Source organism: Botrytis deweyae (genome assembly GCF_014898535.1).
Source record: "Botrytis deweyae strain B1 chromosome Unknown BDEW_043, whole genome shotgun sequence".
Lineage (NCBI taxonomy): Eukaryota > Fungi > Ascomycota > Leotiomycetes > Helotiales > Sclerotiniaceae > Botrytis > Botrytis deweyae.
The window spans coordinates 136,905-149,609 of NW_024066250.1; the positions used below are offsets into that span (position 1 = coordinate 136,905).

A 12,705-nucleotide genomic window follows, 5' to 3' on the forward strand; every position below is an offset into this window, starting at 1 on the left:
CAGTAGCACAACTTAGTGTGGCAGAACTTATCTCACGTGCAGCAGATTACGGCCATCGACAAGTGACATGATAGCAAAATCGCGACGCGAAAAAAGTTGAACTACGATTAATCAGGTAGCGGCAGCAAAGCTTTGAGAGTTCTCTTCATACCCTAGCAACGCTCTCTTACATACCCAGCATTGCGACTATTCGGTGATTCGGGCGTCTTCTTAATTTGTATCATAAACAGAGTCTCTTGCAAAAATGTCGTTCGGTGGCCAGACTCCAACCATTATTGTGCTGAAAGAGGGTTAGTAACCCAGATATTGGTTTGACCACATAGTGTACTGACAGAAGTGTATAATATAGGCACAGATTCTTCTCAGGGAAAAGGGCAAATCATTAGCAATATTAATGCTTGTTTAGCTGTTCAAAACACCATTAGAAGTACTTTGGGACCATATGGTGGGGATTTATTACTTGTGGATGAGAATGGACGACAAACTATCACTAATGATGGTGCTACTGTTATGAAGGCAAGCTTCTCGGCACAAAGCTCTGTGAGTTCGGTATAGCTAGAACTCATAAACTGACTTCTGGGCGCAGTTACTCGACGTTGTTCACCCCGCAGCACGAATTCTTACCGATATCTCTCGATCACAAGATGCCGAAGTAGGAGATGGAACAACATCCGTCGTTGTTTTGGCAGGTGAAATTTTGAAGGAAATAAAAGACCATGTCGAACAAGGAGTCAGCTCGCAGACAATTATTAAGGGTTTACGAAGAGCTTCTACGATGGCCGTCAACAAAATAAAGGAGATCGCTGTTAATACAAGTGAGGGTAACCAGAGGGAAACTCTCATTAAATTGGCCGGTACTGCTATGAGCAGTAAGCTGATTAAGAGAAATACCGGATTCTTCACAAAGAGTATGGCTCCAAGGGTTTTAGTAAGACATAGCTAACAACATATAGTGGTCGTTGATGCGGTTATGACATTAGATCAGGACGATTTGAACGAGAAACTCATTGGCATGAAGAAGATTCCGGGTGGATCCCTTACAGACTCACTGTTCGTCAACGGTGTTGCATTCAAAAAGACCTTTTCATACGCTGGATTTGAACAACAACCAAAATCTTTCAAAAACCCCAAGATTGTGTGCTTGAACGTTGAACTTGAGCTTAAGTCTGAGAAAGACAATGCGGAAGTTCGTGTCGAGCAAGTTTCGGAATACCAGGCTATTGTCGACGCTGAATGGCAAATTATTTACAACAAGATGGAAGCTTTATACAAGACTGGCGCAAAGATTGTCCTTTCCAAGCTACCAATCGGTGATCTTGCTACCCAATATTTCGCGGATAGAGATATTTTCTGTGCCGGCCGTGTAGGATCTGATGACCTTGAACGCATTATTCAAGCTACAGGAGGATCCATTCAATCTACTTGTTCCGATATTCAGCCAGAGCACCTCGGAACCTGCGGTTCGTTCGAAGAGCGTCAAATTGGTGGAGAACGTTTCAACTTCTTCGAAGATTGCCCAGCTGCTAAAACCTGCACATTAGTCCTCCGTGGAGGTGCTGAGCAATTCATTGCCGAAGTCGAGCGTTCCCTCCACGATGCTATCATGATCGTCAAGCGCGCCATCAAGAACACCACAATTGTTGCTGGAGGTGGAGCTTGTGAAATGGAAGTATCAGCCTATCTCCATCACTACGCCGATAACAATATCCGCAACAAGCAACAGGCAATCATCAAATCCTTCGCTAAAGCCCTCGAGGTCATTCCTCGTCAACTTTGCGACAACGCCGGTTTCGATGCTACAGATATTCTTAACAAGCTCCGCGTGGAACACAGAAAAGGAAACGTATGGGCTGGTGTCGATTTCATTGGTGAAGGTATTAGAGATAATATGGAGGCTTTCGTCTGGGAACCAGCCTTGGTCAAGGTCAATGCCATTCAAGCAGCAACTGAAGCTAGTTGTTTGATTTTGAGCGTGGACGAGACCATTAAGAATGAAGAGAGTCAACAACCACAAGCTCCACAAAGAGGCCTACCTCCGGGAGCAGCCCAGAGAGCATTGAGAGGTAGAGGAAGAGGCATGCCAAGAAGATAAACGACAAATGGTAGAGAGGGATCATGATTCATGAATGATGCAGGGGAAATTAAGGACAAGCAGAATTCGATGTATAGATGACTATTCTATGATATGATATAAAAGTGCTAGATGTATGACAAGTACATACTTGCACTCTAGAATTCAAAAGTTCACCCCCTCACTTATGTCTGAGTTTATGAATTTAGTGATGAAACTTACTCCAGTGTTTCTGTGATTGGTCAGTGGTATACAGTTTTTCTGTGATCTATGATATTATTGTGTCTGCTATAATCTATGTCTACTCGAATATGCATCTCTTGCGTAAACACATTTTACGCTGATTCATGTTAGGATTGGATGCACAGGATGTTTTCCTGAACATCAAGACATGGCCTGCAAAGTATGTCGTAGATTATCGCTGATGTACCCCCAACCTAACAATCCAACAGCCCAACTGGATACCGCTAGTACTAATTATGGTCCTTGGCATACCACTCTCTGCATTTGTCACCAGCCGGTGGCAGGCCGTATGTATCTCGAAACCCGGTTTCGCCTCCATCTATATAATGACTACTCATCATTCTCGTATTAAATACTAAGTCCAAAGTCGTCGATGGCCCTCTATCTGACGCGCTCATCCCTCATTCCCATCCATTACCCCCCTGGAAATCATTTCCTGCGCCAATCTCGCCGTAGCCATAACATCATCATGAGATTTATGTCTTCCGGTTCCCATTGAATCATTCATCGTCTCGTCGGTATTTATATCATCCCCGGTATTATTATCCACTGTTCCTATATCTCCGATGTGTTCTACTTCTACTTCATCTTGATCCACAAGCATGTCATTAATATCTCCATCCACGCCTGTGCCCCCATCCCCAACACCCCCATCTACATCTACATCCCTGTTTTCCAACATCGCCTGAAAAGAATCCGTATCATGTTCATGATGCGCGTCAAAATGCGGATGCGGAGAATGTGATGTATGTGTGTAATCCATGATTTGCGGATCTATTTGCAGGTAATCTGTTGCAGAATGTCTATGCGGTGGGGCATGAGATTGGGAGTGAGCTTGAGCTTGAGCCTGAGCTCGAGCCTGAGATTGTGTACGAGTCTCTGCGTGATGAAGTTGCATTTGGGAAATAGGTGGTTGATGTTGCTTGAGGTGAATAATGGGATTACTGTGAGGATGGGGAGAGTGGGATGGTAGTCTGCGGTTAAGGACTTGTGGTGATACGGATGTACTGGTGTGGTCATGGTGGTGTTGCATTTGCTGGAAATCATGCTGCAAATGGGAAGGTTGTGGTTGCCGATCATGGTGCTGCTGCTGATGATGAAGACCTTGATGGTGGTTGAGTTGCTGTTGCTCGGGTAAAGATAGTATGCTTGCATCTGTTACATCTTGACTTTTAGGAGTAGATTGACGGGCTAGCTGAGCTTGGTAATCTGGTTTAACAACTGGTGCCTTGCCCAATTCTTTGCATTCTCCACAGTTCTTAATTACTAGACTAACCGTCTCCTTGATTCTAATCCAGTGATATTTCTCAGCGATGATAGCTGTGGTTTTGTTGATCCCACCATGTTGTAGTACATGTATGCCCCTTGCAATCTCGTATTGTTTTTGCGGGTCACTGATGACTTCCTTCCCTTTCAACATGAGCTTATCCTCGTCCGGTAGTAGTTTGTAATGCGTGGCCGCGCTACGAAGTCTGCTTTTTTCCGCACGATCAGCACCCAAGGGATATTCTTTATGTTTCAAGTAGAATTTGATTTTATCGAAGCGTTCTTCACTCACGAAGTCGGAGCCATCAGGCCCTAAATCCCGCCCATATATAATAGCATCGATGAATTGCCCTGGATAGCTCTTGAGATTTCCTGCACCCTTGACACGCCCAATACGCTTGAACCCTAATGCATCCCAAATGCGACAAGAAGCTACGTTTGTCTCATATACGAGATTGAAAACCGAGTATGTGTAGCCGAGAAGTGGAGCCCAGTGGAGGTAGCTTTCGCCAAGTAGACGCCCGACACCTCTGCCTCGTGCAGCGTCCGTAACAAGAAATCCGGCGTTGCAGATGTGGGAGCTACGTCCTGGATAGTTGGGCTTGATATAATAACTACCTAGACATTCTGTTGCCCAATTCTTGCCTTCGACTACTTCATCCGCGGACTCAATGTTACCAAGAAGCATTACTGCACCGAAGTTTTGAAACCAATAAGATGCAAACTTCTCTGGTGGCATAGTATCAAGCATAGGATATGTGTCACCCAATTCGACTTCCTTTTTGAATTGGTCACTGAGATATGCGAGAAGCGAGGGAGGAACCCTGTTTTGTGACGCGAAAGGCACTATTGTAGCGACTGTCACTCGGTCACGTAGAGTGACCTGTCGAGGAAAAACATCGAGGGGTAGTGCGGGGTTTGTATCGTGAGGATCTGGAAAAGGTGCGGACCCTGAAGTTCGGTAGATTGTGGGAGCGCTGGGATCATCGAGCATGGCAGGCATTTTGAAAGCTAGTCGGTGACGCGAGGATTAAAGGGGTCCAGGGGTAAACACTGATGACATCGTTAGAACAACTACAGCTTCTTATTTCGTCCATCTCAAGACGACGAACCCAAAAATAAGAATACCACACCCGCACGATCACCACTGTGCAATTCTCAGACTTATTCAAAGAGAAATATCAAAAAGAATTCAAAAGGTTTGAAATCGAAGGTTTTTGTATTGAACTATTCGTATATTGAGAGTGACGAGATGTGCAACTGTTGTTCTGAGAACGACAACTGAAGTTGTCAAGAAAAGGGCGTCGGAGAGGTGGGGGATTATGTAAGCCACGTCATGAATTTGGTAGATCGCTTGATTTGTGAGAGATTCATCAATACAACTGCCAATTCAGACCAAATTCATTTGAAGAGTGAATCTTCAGGTTTTGATCTTCGAGTTGCTTTACTCTTCAAACTATCCTAATATCAGCTGCCGAAGGTACGCATTGTATAGCTCAACAATTTCATGCCGTACAGACTCGCACCGCAAAAGAAATGATTGAGCTAGCATCAGTGTCATGAGAGCGTAATTAGCTTCACAGCTATGATTGGAATGCGTTATAAACCTGTATATCGCCTTCCAACGGTTGTATTATCCTAATTATCACAGCTAAAAGAGGAACCCAGGTAGCTACCTAGAATGTAAAATATTGCACCCCCTTCCTCTTGTTAAACCACCATTGTTCCATGATACCTCGCTCTGCCTCATCGAAACTCTTTTCAGAATGGATAGCCTTTCGCCCAAATACTTCAAGTTTATATGTCTCTCTTCCGCTCGAATACGGCCGGATCAGACTGCTTTCTCATCCAGCCTGTGCGAAGTACTGACTTTCTTGAACCAGTCCTCATAAGTTTGCGAAATAGAAGCACTAGATTTCGAACATTACCCTGTATAAACTTCGCTATAGATGCAGTGCTTTTTGAATTAGATCTCACATACATATGGTTCGAATGGAGCAGGTCTTTGACAGACTCATTGCATTGCCATTCCTGAAAAGAAACATGATGGAATATTGCCAATATCTTATCATCGCCCATCAACTGAAGGCCATCTACCATATTTGAAGTCAATTGTATTTTAATCTTAGCGATAGGCTTGAAGTTTTGAGCATTGCATACTTTCTCCAAGTTCGTTTCCATTTGTTTCGGCGATGGCTGAAACGATCGAATTGAAAAATCCGACAGAACCGAGGGCCTAGACTAGTTTTTGTCAACTCATGATCCAATTTGCCAAGATATATCATTCTAAAGAGCAATACTGCAAGGTTAGTGTTCTAATGAGTAGTTTCTTACGTCAAGAACTAGTCTTCAAGCCGGCAATTTGGCTGTCAAGGCCTACATGATACCTTTCTATGGTATACTGTTGTTGAAGCGTTAACGAGTTTTTAAAACATCACATTATTTTCTCGTTGAAATTTGCTTCACTTCATCATGCAGAGGCACAAGTCCCAGAACTTTTATCTAAATTCAGTGCAACAGGTATTGGTATTAGCGGTATTTATCAAGGCGGAATCGTCTACAGGAAATTCCTTGGAGCGTTGCCGAAATTGAGAGTTTACTTGGCTGTGATATTTTTTTTGCAGTGTATCTCTCAAAAAACTCCTTACAACAACTATAATCGAAAATTTTCGTTGACAGAAAGCTGCTATGGCAAGCCATTCCTATACACAACCTCTTTTAGAAACATTTAAAAACACCATGCATTATACTTCCAAACTCAAAGTTGCGGAACTGCTGAGTCATTGCCATGCCACTCCTGCTTCGCCTACTATCGATTCTCGGTCAAGTAAGAATAGCTTAGTAGGAAGAGAAGTGTGAGAAATTTGGGACTCCTGAGACGTTGCTCATGAATGTAGGACTAGATATATCTGCAACAACTACGCACACGATATAATGGGCTTATAGTGATTGGGCGGATTGATGAACAAAATCAGGGTTCCTCCAACCAAAGAGCTTACAATGGATACCCTTGGTATAAAACAATCTTTCACTTCCCTATTCAAAGGACGCGTATTCTTGCTGCTGTGTAGGTGGTGCTACGAGATAAAGCGCCATGCACGATTCCTTCTTCAAGTAAATAGGTAAAAACTAAGAAAGATGGAGGGGCTCCTTCAACCTTAATGCTTAATTAGCAGAGTCAAGGAAAGCCCGCCCATCCAGACATTGTACGGCTGTTCTCGCTGCCGTGTGCAACTTAAGATACCACTATTATGGTACATGGGTATTATACTAGACCTATGACGAGATGGTTATAGACTGTTGGTATGTCCGTTTGAGGGATGTCTAGATTTGAAAAGACTCGAGAGTGAACGGGAATTAGGTTGATACGATTACGATAGAGGCATAATACAACAAAGGGAGGCGAGATTTTCAAGAAATACCATGATGGACAATTGCTGCTAGGTTGATAAGACAAAGATATGAGACATGACTTCATGAGACTTCTATAGTACCATTTTTCTACCACTGCACAGAAGATCGCAAAACGAAGATGTTTCAATCACTTACACTATTTCCAGCTAGTTGTTTTCAACTGAGATGTTGGCAGGTTTGCATGGGTTGATTGAAGCCTATACCAATATTTAGCACACTCTCTCGCATTCTTCGGGTTCATATATGTGTAATTCTGTGAGAAGGACTTGGGAAACGCGCGTTAGATATTTTAGTAGCTACGCCACTTGTATCATTTTTCAGGCTAGCGAGTTCTTCTAATGCTCACATAGTTCCTCCGTACCATCACCGTATCATCATAGTATCATGTACTTGACTCAACTTCAACGAATGCACGTCATACTATACACGACAGGGTGATTCCGTGAGTAGATTACTATCAAGTAATACACTGACTTTACGGCGGAGTCTGTATGCTTCCCGTCAACTTTAGCGATTTGGAAAGAAGTCGTTTTGGAGTGAATAATCTTCTGAGCGAGATACGGTGTTTCAACTTCACCTCAATATGGCATCAATATCTAATACCGAATGAATTCCCGAGCGAAGAACATGAATACATCATCCGATTAAAATATCTATCTTAGGCAAAAACCTAGAATTTCTTTCATCTTGACCTTTATCAGTATGTCTCTTACTGATATACTACTGACCCAAGTACCGAACTCCACATTTGACAAGGCGAATATACGGTCTTTTTTTTCAACCTCTCTACTACGGTCCCGAGTTTATTGACGGCGACATATTCACTTAATATCATCTGTCGTACTTGCACTAGCGCGCCCAAGAAAACCATACAATATAGATACGGTCGACAACCAGACTGGTTCCAGAGGTTTAAATACTTCAAAGTATCCCATCACTCCACCACTTCTTACTCTTGCAGAAACTTCAACTTCAACTTCCAACTCTTAACTCTTCTCATCCAATTAACAACAACCACATCATCGTTCATTTCCAATCGAAATTTCAGAGTGCTATTCTGCTACGCCAAGATAGAGAATTAACACGCAAGCTCTTCTCACCAAATTCAAAAACACAATCTATCAAGATGTCAACACCATGGACTGTTCTAGATCATCCCAACATGGTAATATTCACGCGACCAAACTTCACAAAGCATACTACGAACAACGGTCCAGTTCCATGCAGAACTTGCAGCACCTCAATTCCATGCCGAGGATTTGTCTGCGAATGCACTGATCACGAATACTACTGTTCTGAATTCTGCAGAGGCCAGCACTTCAGTTTTTGCATATCCAACGTTTCCAGACATATCGCTCGTCCTACACCCCACCACAAACTCGCACTTTACTTTCCACCCAATACCGAGAACCCTCAAGTATTCTGGTGTCCCTGTCCTCTTATTAATCAGAACCCCTGCGTACCTTCTTGCGACACCTGTATTGTGTGCGAGAGCTGCCACGATTGTCATAGCTATGATCTTCCGCTCCCTGCCCCCATTTTGGCCCAAGGCGCAAACACCACAGCCAATTTACAAGACGATCTTGTGAGCTGGCTCATCACTCCCGGAAAAGAAGACCCTGCAGGCTGGACACCGGGTACCGTCATGGGTTTGGAGGAGGGAGATATTCTCGATCAATGCGGAGAGAATAAGTGTATTCAGAAACTCATAGGATGGGAACGAGGTTGGATCGGACCATTTGTACTTATTGGAGATTCGTGGGCGGATTGCAATGGGAAGACGATGAATAGAGATATCAATATGGATGATATGGAAACGGCGAAGAAGTTTTTCCTCTCCACGTCACCTAAAGATCTGGTTGCTGCGGAAGTAGCCGTTGCAGAACGTAAGGAAAGGGGGGTCTTTGAGATGAATGATATTTTAGGCCGTTTATTGAATGGGAAATAAGGTGCCATGGAGTTGAATAGTTGATTTTATGAAGGATAACTTTCGGATTAGGATGTGTTCAATGAATTCGAGCAATTGGGGGATGGGAAGGGGCAACAGGGGTCTCAAATAACGCGATGGTTTTCCACGTTGGACAGTAAATTTGAATGAATATCAATATTCTTCTTTTAACACTAATGAACAATCGTGAAATTCTGACAACTATACGTGAGAGAAATGATGTATCTCCTTTGATAACTAAAAGTGACATGTATCTCATCCATAACCCATGAAAACAAACCCTACGACAGCGTAAAACTGGACAAATCTCAAATATGGTAATATTTCCACAACAATTCCACACTCCGACCTTTCATATCGAAGTCAAGTCGTGACACAGATTTTCCGTTCCCTAAACGTTCCCTCTCCTCCTCTCTTCATTTTGAAGCCTAGGAAACAGTCACAATACCAAACGCAGATAAGTGGCACTGTAAATCTTTCTACAAAGATTCTAGAAAATTAAATATACATGTACACTCTAGAGAGTTTCCTAACCATCCTCATCATTCCATATTTCTTATCTCATCAATCTACAGGAAGTCTGAACTTCGCTATAAGTATTCAAAACCATTGCTCTTGCGGAGTTGTCATGATTGATGTCCTGACCACCTCCCAGGGTTGACGTGTGCTGTTCATGATGTGCATATGATCCTACGAGTAGCTTTCATGTTGTTCCTGATGGCTTTTTCATGGTCAAACTCTTGAGAATACTCTATTTATTATTGTCTCTGCTACTCAGGATAGTTCTCACTGGGGTTATTTCGAGCCATAGATCCAAATAGCCGATGAGAAAAGAGGATGATTTGATCGAATAGAGTTCGATCTGACCTGCCTTGTATACAGGAATAGAAACAGCGCGCACTTACCTAAGTTACCTTATATCTTGAGATCAATATCCAATATCCATTCAACCAAATGGGAATGCAGGTGCAGGTAATCGATGTGGCCAAACCAAATTGATCACCTCAAAATCGCCTATTGGCTATTTACAGAGTCACCCTTGTCATGCATAATTTTTCCAACAGTCACCAACAACACCAACGTGCTTCCCGTATGATAGCTGAAGATATCTAATGGTAATAGTAAGCTTGGGAGTCCATATGCACAAGTGCTTATGTATCCATGTATCTCTATGAGCTGCGCCTCGAAAGTTACGAGGAAGGTCAATTATTGTTTTTCTTCAGACTCTATATTTTTTGGAAATGCCTCATGTCAAAAACCATAATCAGCGGCTCTGAGCTTTTGAATTTGAGATTCGCCTCCTAAAACCCCTTTATCCTAACCAAAATCTATTGTCCTGGGCCCATATCTCGCTCGAACCCACCATGACCCCCACTCTTCGCACAGTCGCAACTTTTGAAGAATTTTGCCTTGTAGTAGATTGCCTTTGGGAATCGTATGCTGATCCTTATAACCCGTTTCTGGGTATCATTGTCCCGATCAAAGAACCCACGGCCGAAGGAGTAGCTACTGCAGTCCAGGGGCTCAAGGAACGATTCTGGGAATCTCATCAAGCAGATAAAGATAGTTTTTGGGTGTATATTGTTGATGAAGATGATCAAGGAGAGGACGCTGGAAGGGTTTTGGTGGCAGCAAATTGGTTATTTCATGAAGTAAGTCCATTCAATGAGAAAAAGATGAAGAGAGTGGCGAAAATGAAGGAAATCATGGCAACAAGAGTGATGGAACGGGTAATGCGGAGAAAAAGGGGGACAATAGCCTTATATCTTTGTGGCCCGAAGGCGAAGCACGCGAATTTGTAAAGGTGGTTCTTTTTCAAGTATTTGGGATGAGAGCGACAAGGATGACAAGACCTCATGCTCGTGAGTAGATTCCTCAGGTCCCCTTTTATTTCCCTTAAAGAGTCTTACCTTCCATGTTCTTCATGCTAATATTTCCAGAACTCTCCATGATGTTTACCCTCCCCGACCACCGTGGTCGTGGTTACGGATCTTCACTCATGGATTACGGAATGTCCAAGATCTCAGATATGGATGTAGAAGCACTTGTAGAGGCATCTGCTGGGGGGATATCTCTGTATGAGAAATATGGTTTCCGAACCATTCATAAGGTGATCGTAGATACCACTTACAAGAACGGAAAACCAGGATTCCTTTGGCGTAAAATGGCGCACGAGTGTAGAGGAAAGACTACGTGGTGGATGTGGAAACCGAAACCGAGTGATGGAGTACTTTATACGCCAGGAATGGAGTTACCATGGGAGAGGAAGTAAGAAAGTTTGGGTCGATAGATATGGGGTGCTTTAATGAAAATATATTTGAAACCTGAAAAATTGCAAGAGGGGATTATCAGGTCGAGGGATCTGAGTATTCTATTGCTTTTCTTCAAGGGCACCCTAGAGACAGGGTGTGAAGTTGTAGAGTAGAATTGGGCAACTTTGCTGCTTGGCATCGATACTGAAGAGAGGTTAAGGTTGTTAAAGTTGAAAGTAACTATACATATTAAACTTGAAATACTTATCAGTATGTGTATCAGTAATTTGACTCTTCCGGTACATCACACATTTCGGTACCTTGTAAGAGGAATAAGAGGGCGTAAATTCAAGGAATCTACCATCTTCTATCAACCTCCTTCCTGGAGGAAAGCTCTTTTTGTAGTCTCCATCTCCTTTGCAAAATAAGAAGTGACATGACAGCTAGTAAGACAGGAGTCAGCAAGAAACATCAAGTACTATAAGAGGGTTTTTTTTCCCCTTGAAAAATCCCAAGAACTAGCTTCCTCCTGTTAGTAAAGCTGGAGTTGTAAGCAAGCGTTATTGAGCACAGTCCACACAGCCACCCTCAAGCCACCCACGTGCTACCCAAACCCAAACAGATCAACTTCGTGCACGAACCACCATGGTTAAACATCGGACTCGGAATAACCATCCCCCTTCTCCGACCATCCAACCAAACTCCCCAAAACCTCAAAGCACATGATCCTGTTGCACCTCGAGAATTTCTTGTTGCATATCTGAAATAGTTGATTTTAGATTTTCCAAGTTATTTTCTAAACTTCGAGGTTAATTTCAGGAGAGATCTCAAAGTTGATTTTTGGGGAGATTTTTGACATCTTGGAATTTTGCTTCAAGGTTGGCTTTGTTTGAAAGAATGGACTTTGCTGATGTTAGTGAACAGGTTTTCTATCATTTAAACAACTTTTTCCTGTAATAAAAGTTGATTTTGTGGTGTTGGAGGTTGTTGATGAGGGAGAAGGGGGAAAGGGAAGATTACTTCATGAGAGTTGATATGTTTTGTTGTTACTTTGGGATATGAGAGGTGGATTGGGAGATGTAATTTACAACAGATTCAATTTGTGATAATATATCTTTCGGCGTCTAAGGATATTATAGATATAAGTGTAGGTGAACAGTGTGGTTGTGAGGAGACATGTATAGAATCTTGGTCATGAACACCATTTGGATAGACTTGAGGCCTAAGTTACATTCCAATCACAATTGAAGGATTGAAAAATACATCAACTCTGATCAAGCAATAAACCACAAGATGTAGGATAGACATAGGAAAAGAGAAAAGATAATCAGCGAACAAAAGACTACTGGCACTTGAGACAGCCAGCTGCAGTCCCAAGATTTTGGAAAGGAAAGAACTTTCCTCACAGCGTATTGAGAAATTGATACATGGAGAAACGTTTCTGAGGATAAAGACAACTAATTAATCACAGTTCTGCAAAGAAATAAAGCTCAAGCAACAGAATCTCCAAC

The 12,705-nt window shown here is 42.7% G+C and overlaps 4 protein-coding genes across 4 annotated transcripts; 3 read left to right on the forward strand and 1 right to left on the reverse strand.

Annotated features, from left to right (window-relative positions):
• Nucleotides 1-244: 244 nt before the first annotated feature.
• EAE98_011015 (uncharacterized protein) lies at nt 245-2,092 on the forward strand (the record flags this gene model as incomplete). The annotated part of the gene is made up of 4 exons (XM_038958637.1): nt 245-290; nt 350-516; nt 587-908; nt 954-2,092. 4 exons carry the CDS (start codon nt 245-247, stop codon nt 2,090-2,092), a joined length of 1,674 nt encoding a protein of 557 aa, XP_038805002.1.
• Nucleotides 2,093-2,708: 616 nt separating this feature from the next.
• Nucleotides 2,709-4,583, reverse strand: EAE98_011016 (uncharacterized protein; the record flags this gene model as incomplete). Its single annotated transcript, XM_038958638.1, has 1 exon — nt 2,709-4,583. One exon carries the CDS (start codon nt 4,581-4,583, stop codon nt 2,709-2,711), a length of 1,875 nt encoding a protein of 624 aa, XP_038805003.1.
• Nucleotides 4,584-8,120: 3,537 nt separating this feature from the next.
• Nucleotides 8,121-8,942, forward strand: EAE98_011017 (uncharacterized protein; the record flags this gene model as incomplete). The annotated part of the gene is made up of 1 exon (XM_038958639.1): nt 8,121-8,942. The coding sequence occupies one exon, from the start codon at nt 8,121-8,123 to the stop codon at nt 8,940-8,942; it is 822 nt and encodes a 273-aa protein (XP_038805004.1).
• Nucleotides 8,943-10,306: 1,364 nt separating this feature from the next.
• Nucleotides 10,307-11,450, forward strand: EAE98_011018 (uncharacterized protein; the record flags this gene model as incomplete). Its single annotated transcript, XM_038958640.1, has 3 exons — nt 10,307-10,594; nt 10,627-10,804; nt 10,883-11,450. The coding sequence occupies 3 exons, from the start codon at nt 10,307-10,309 to the stop codon at nt 11,212-11,214; spliced, it is 798 nt and encodes a 265-aa protein (XP_038805005.1). The 3' UTR covers nt 11,215-11,450.
• Nucleotides 11,451-12,705: the final 1,255 nt, after the last annotated feature.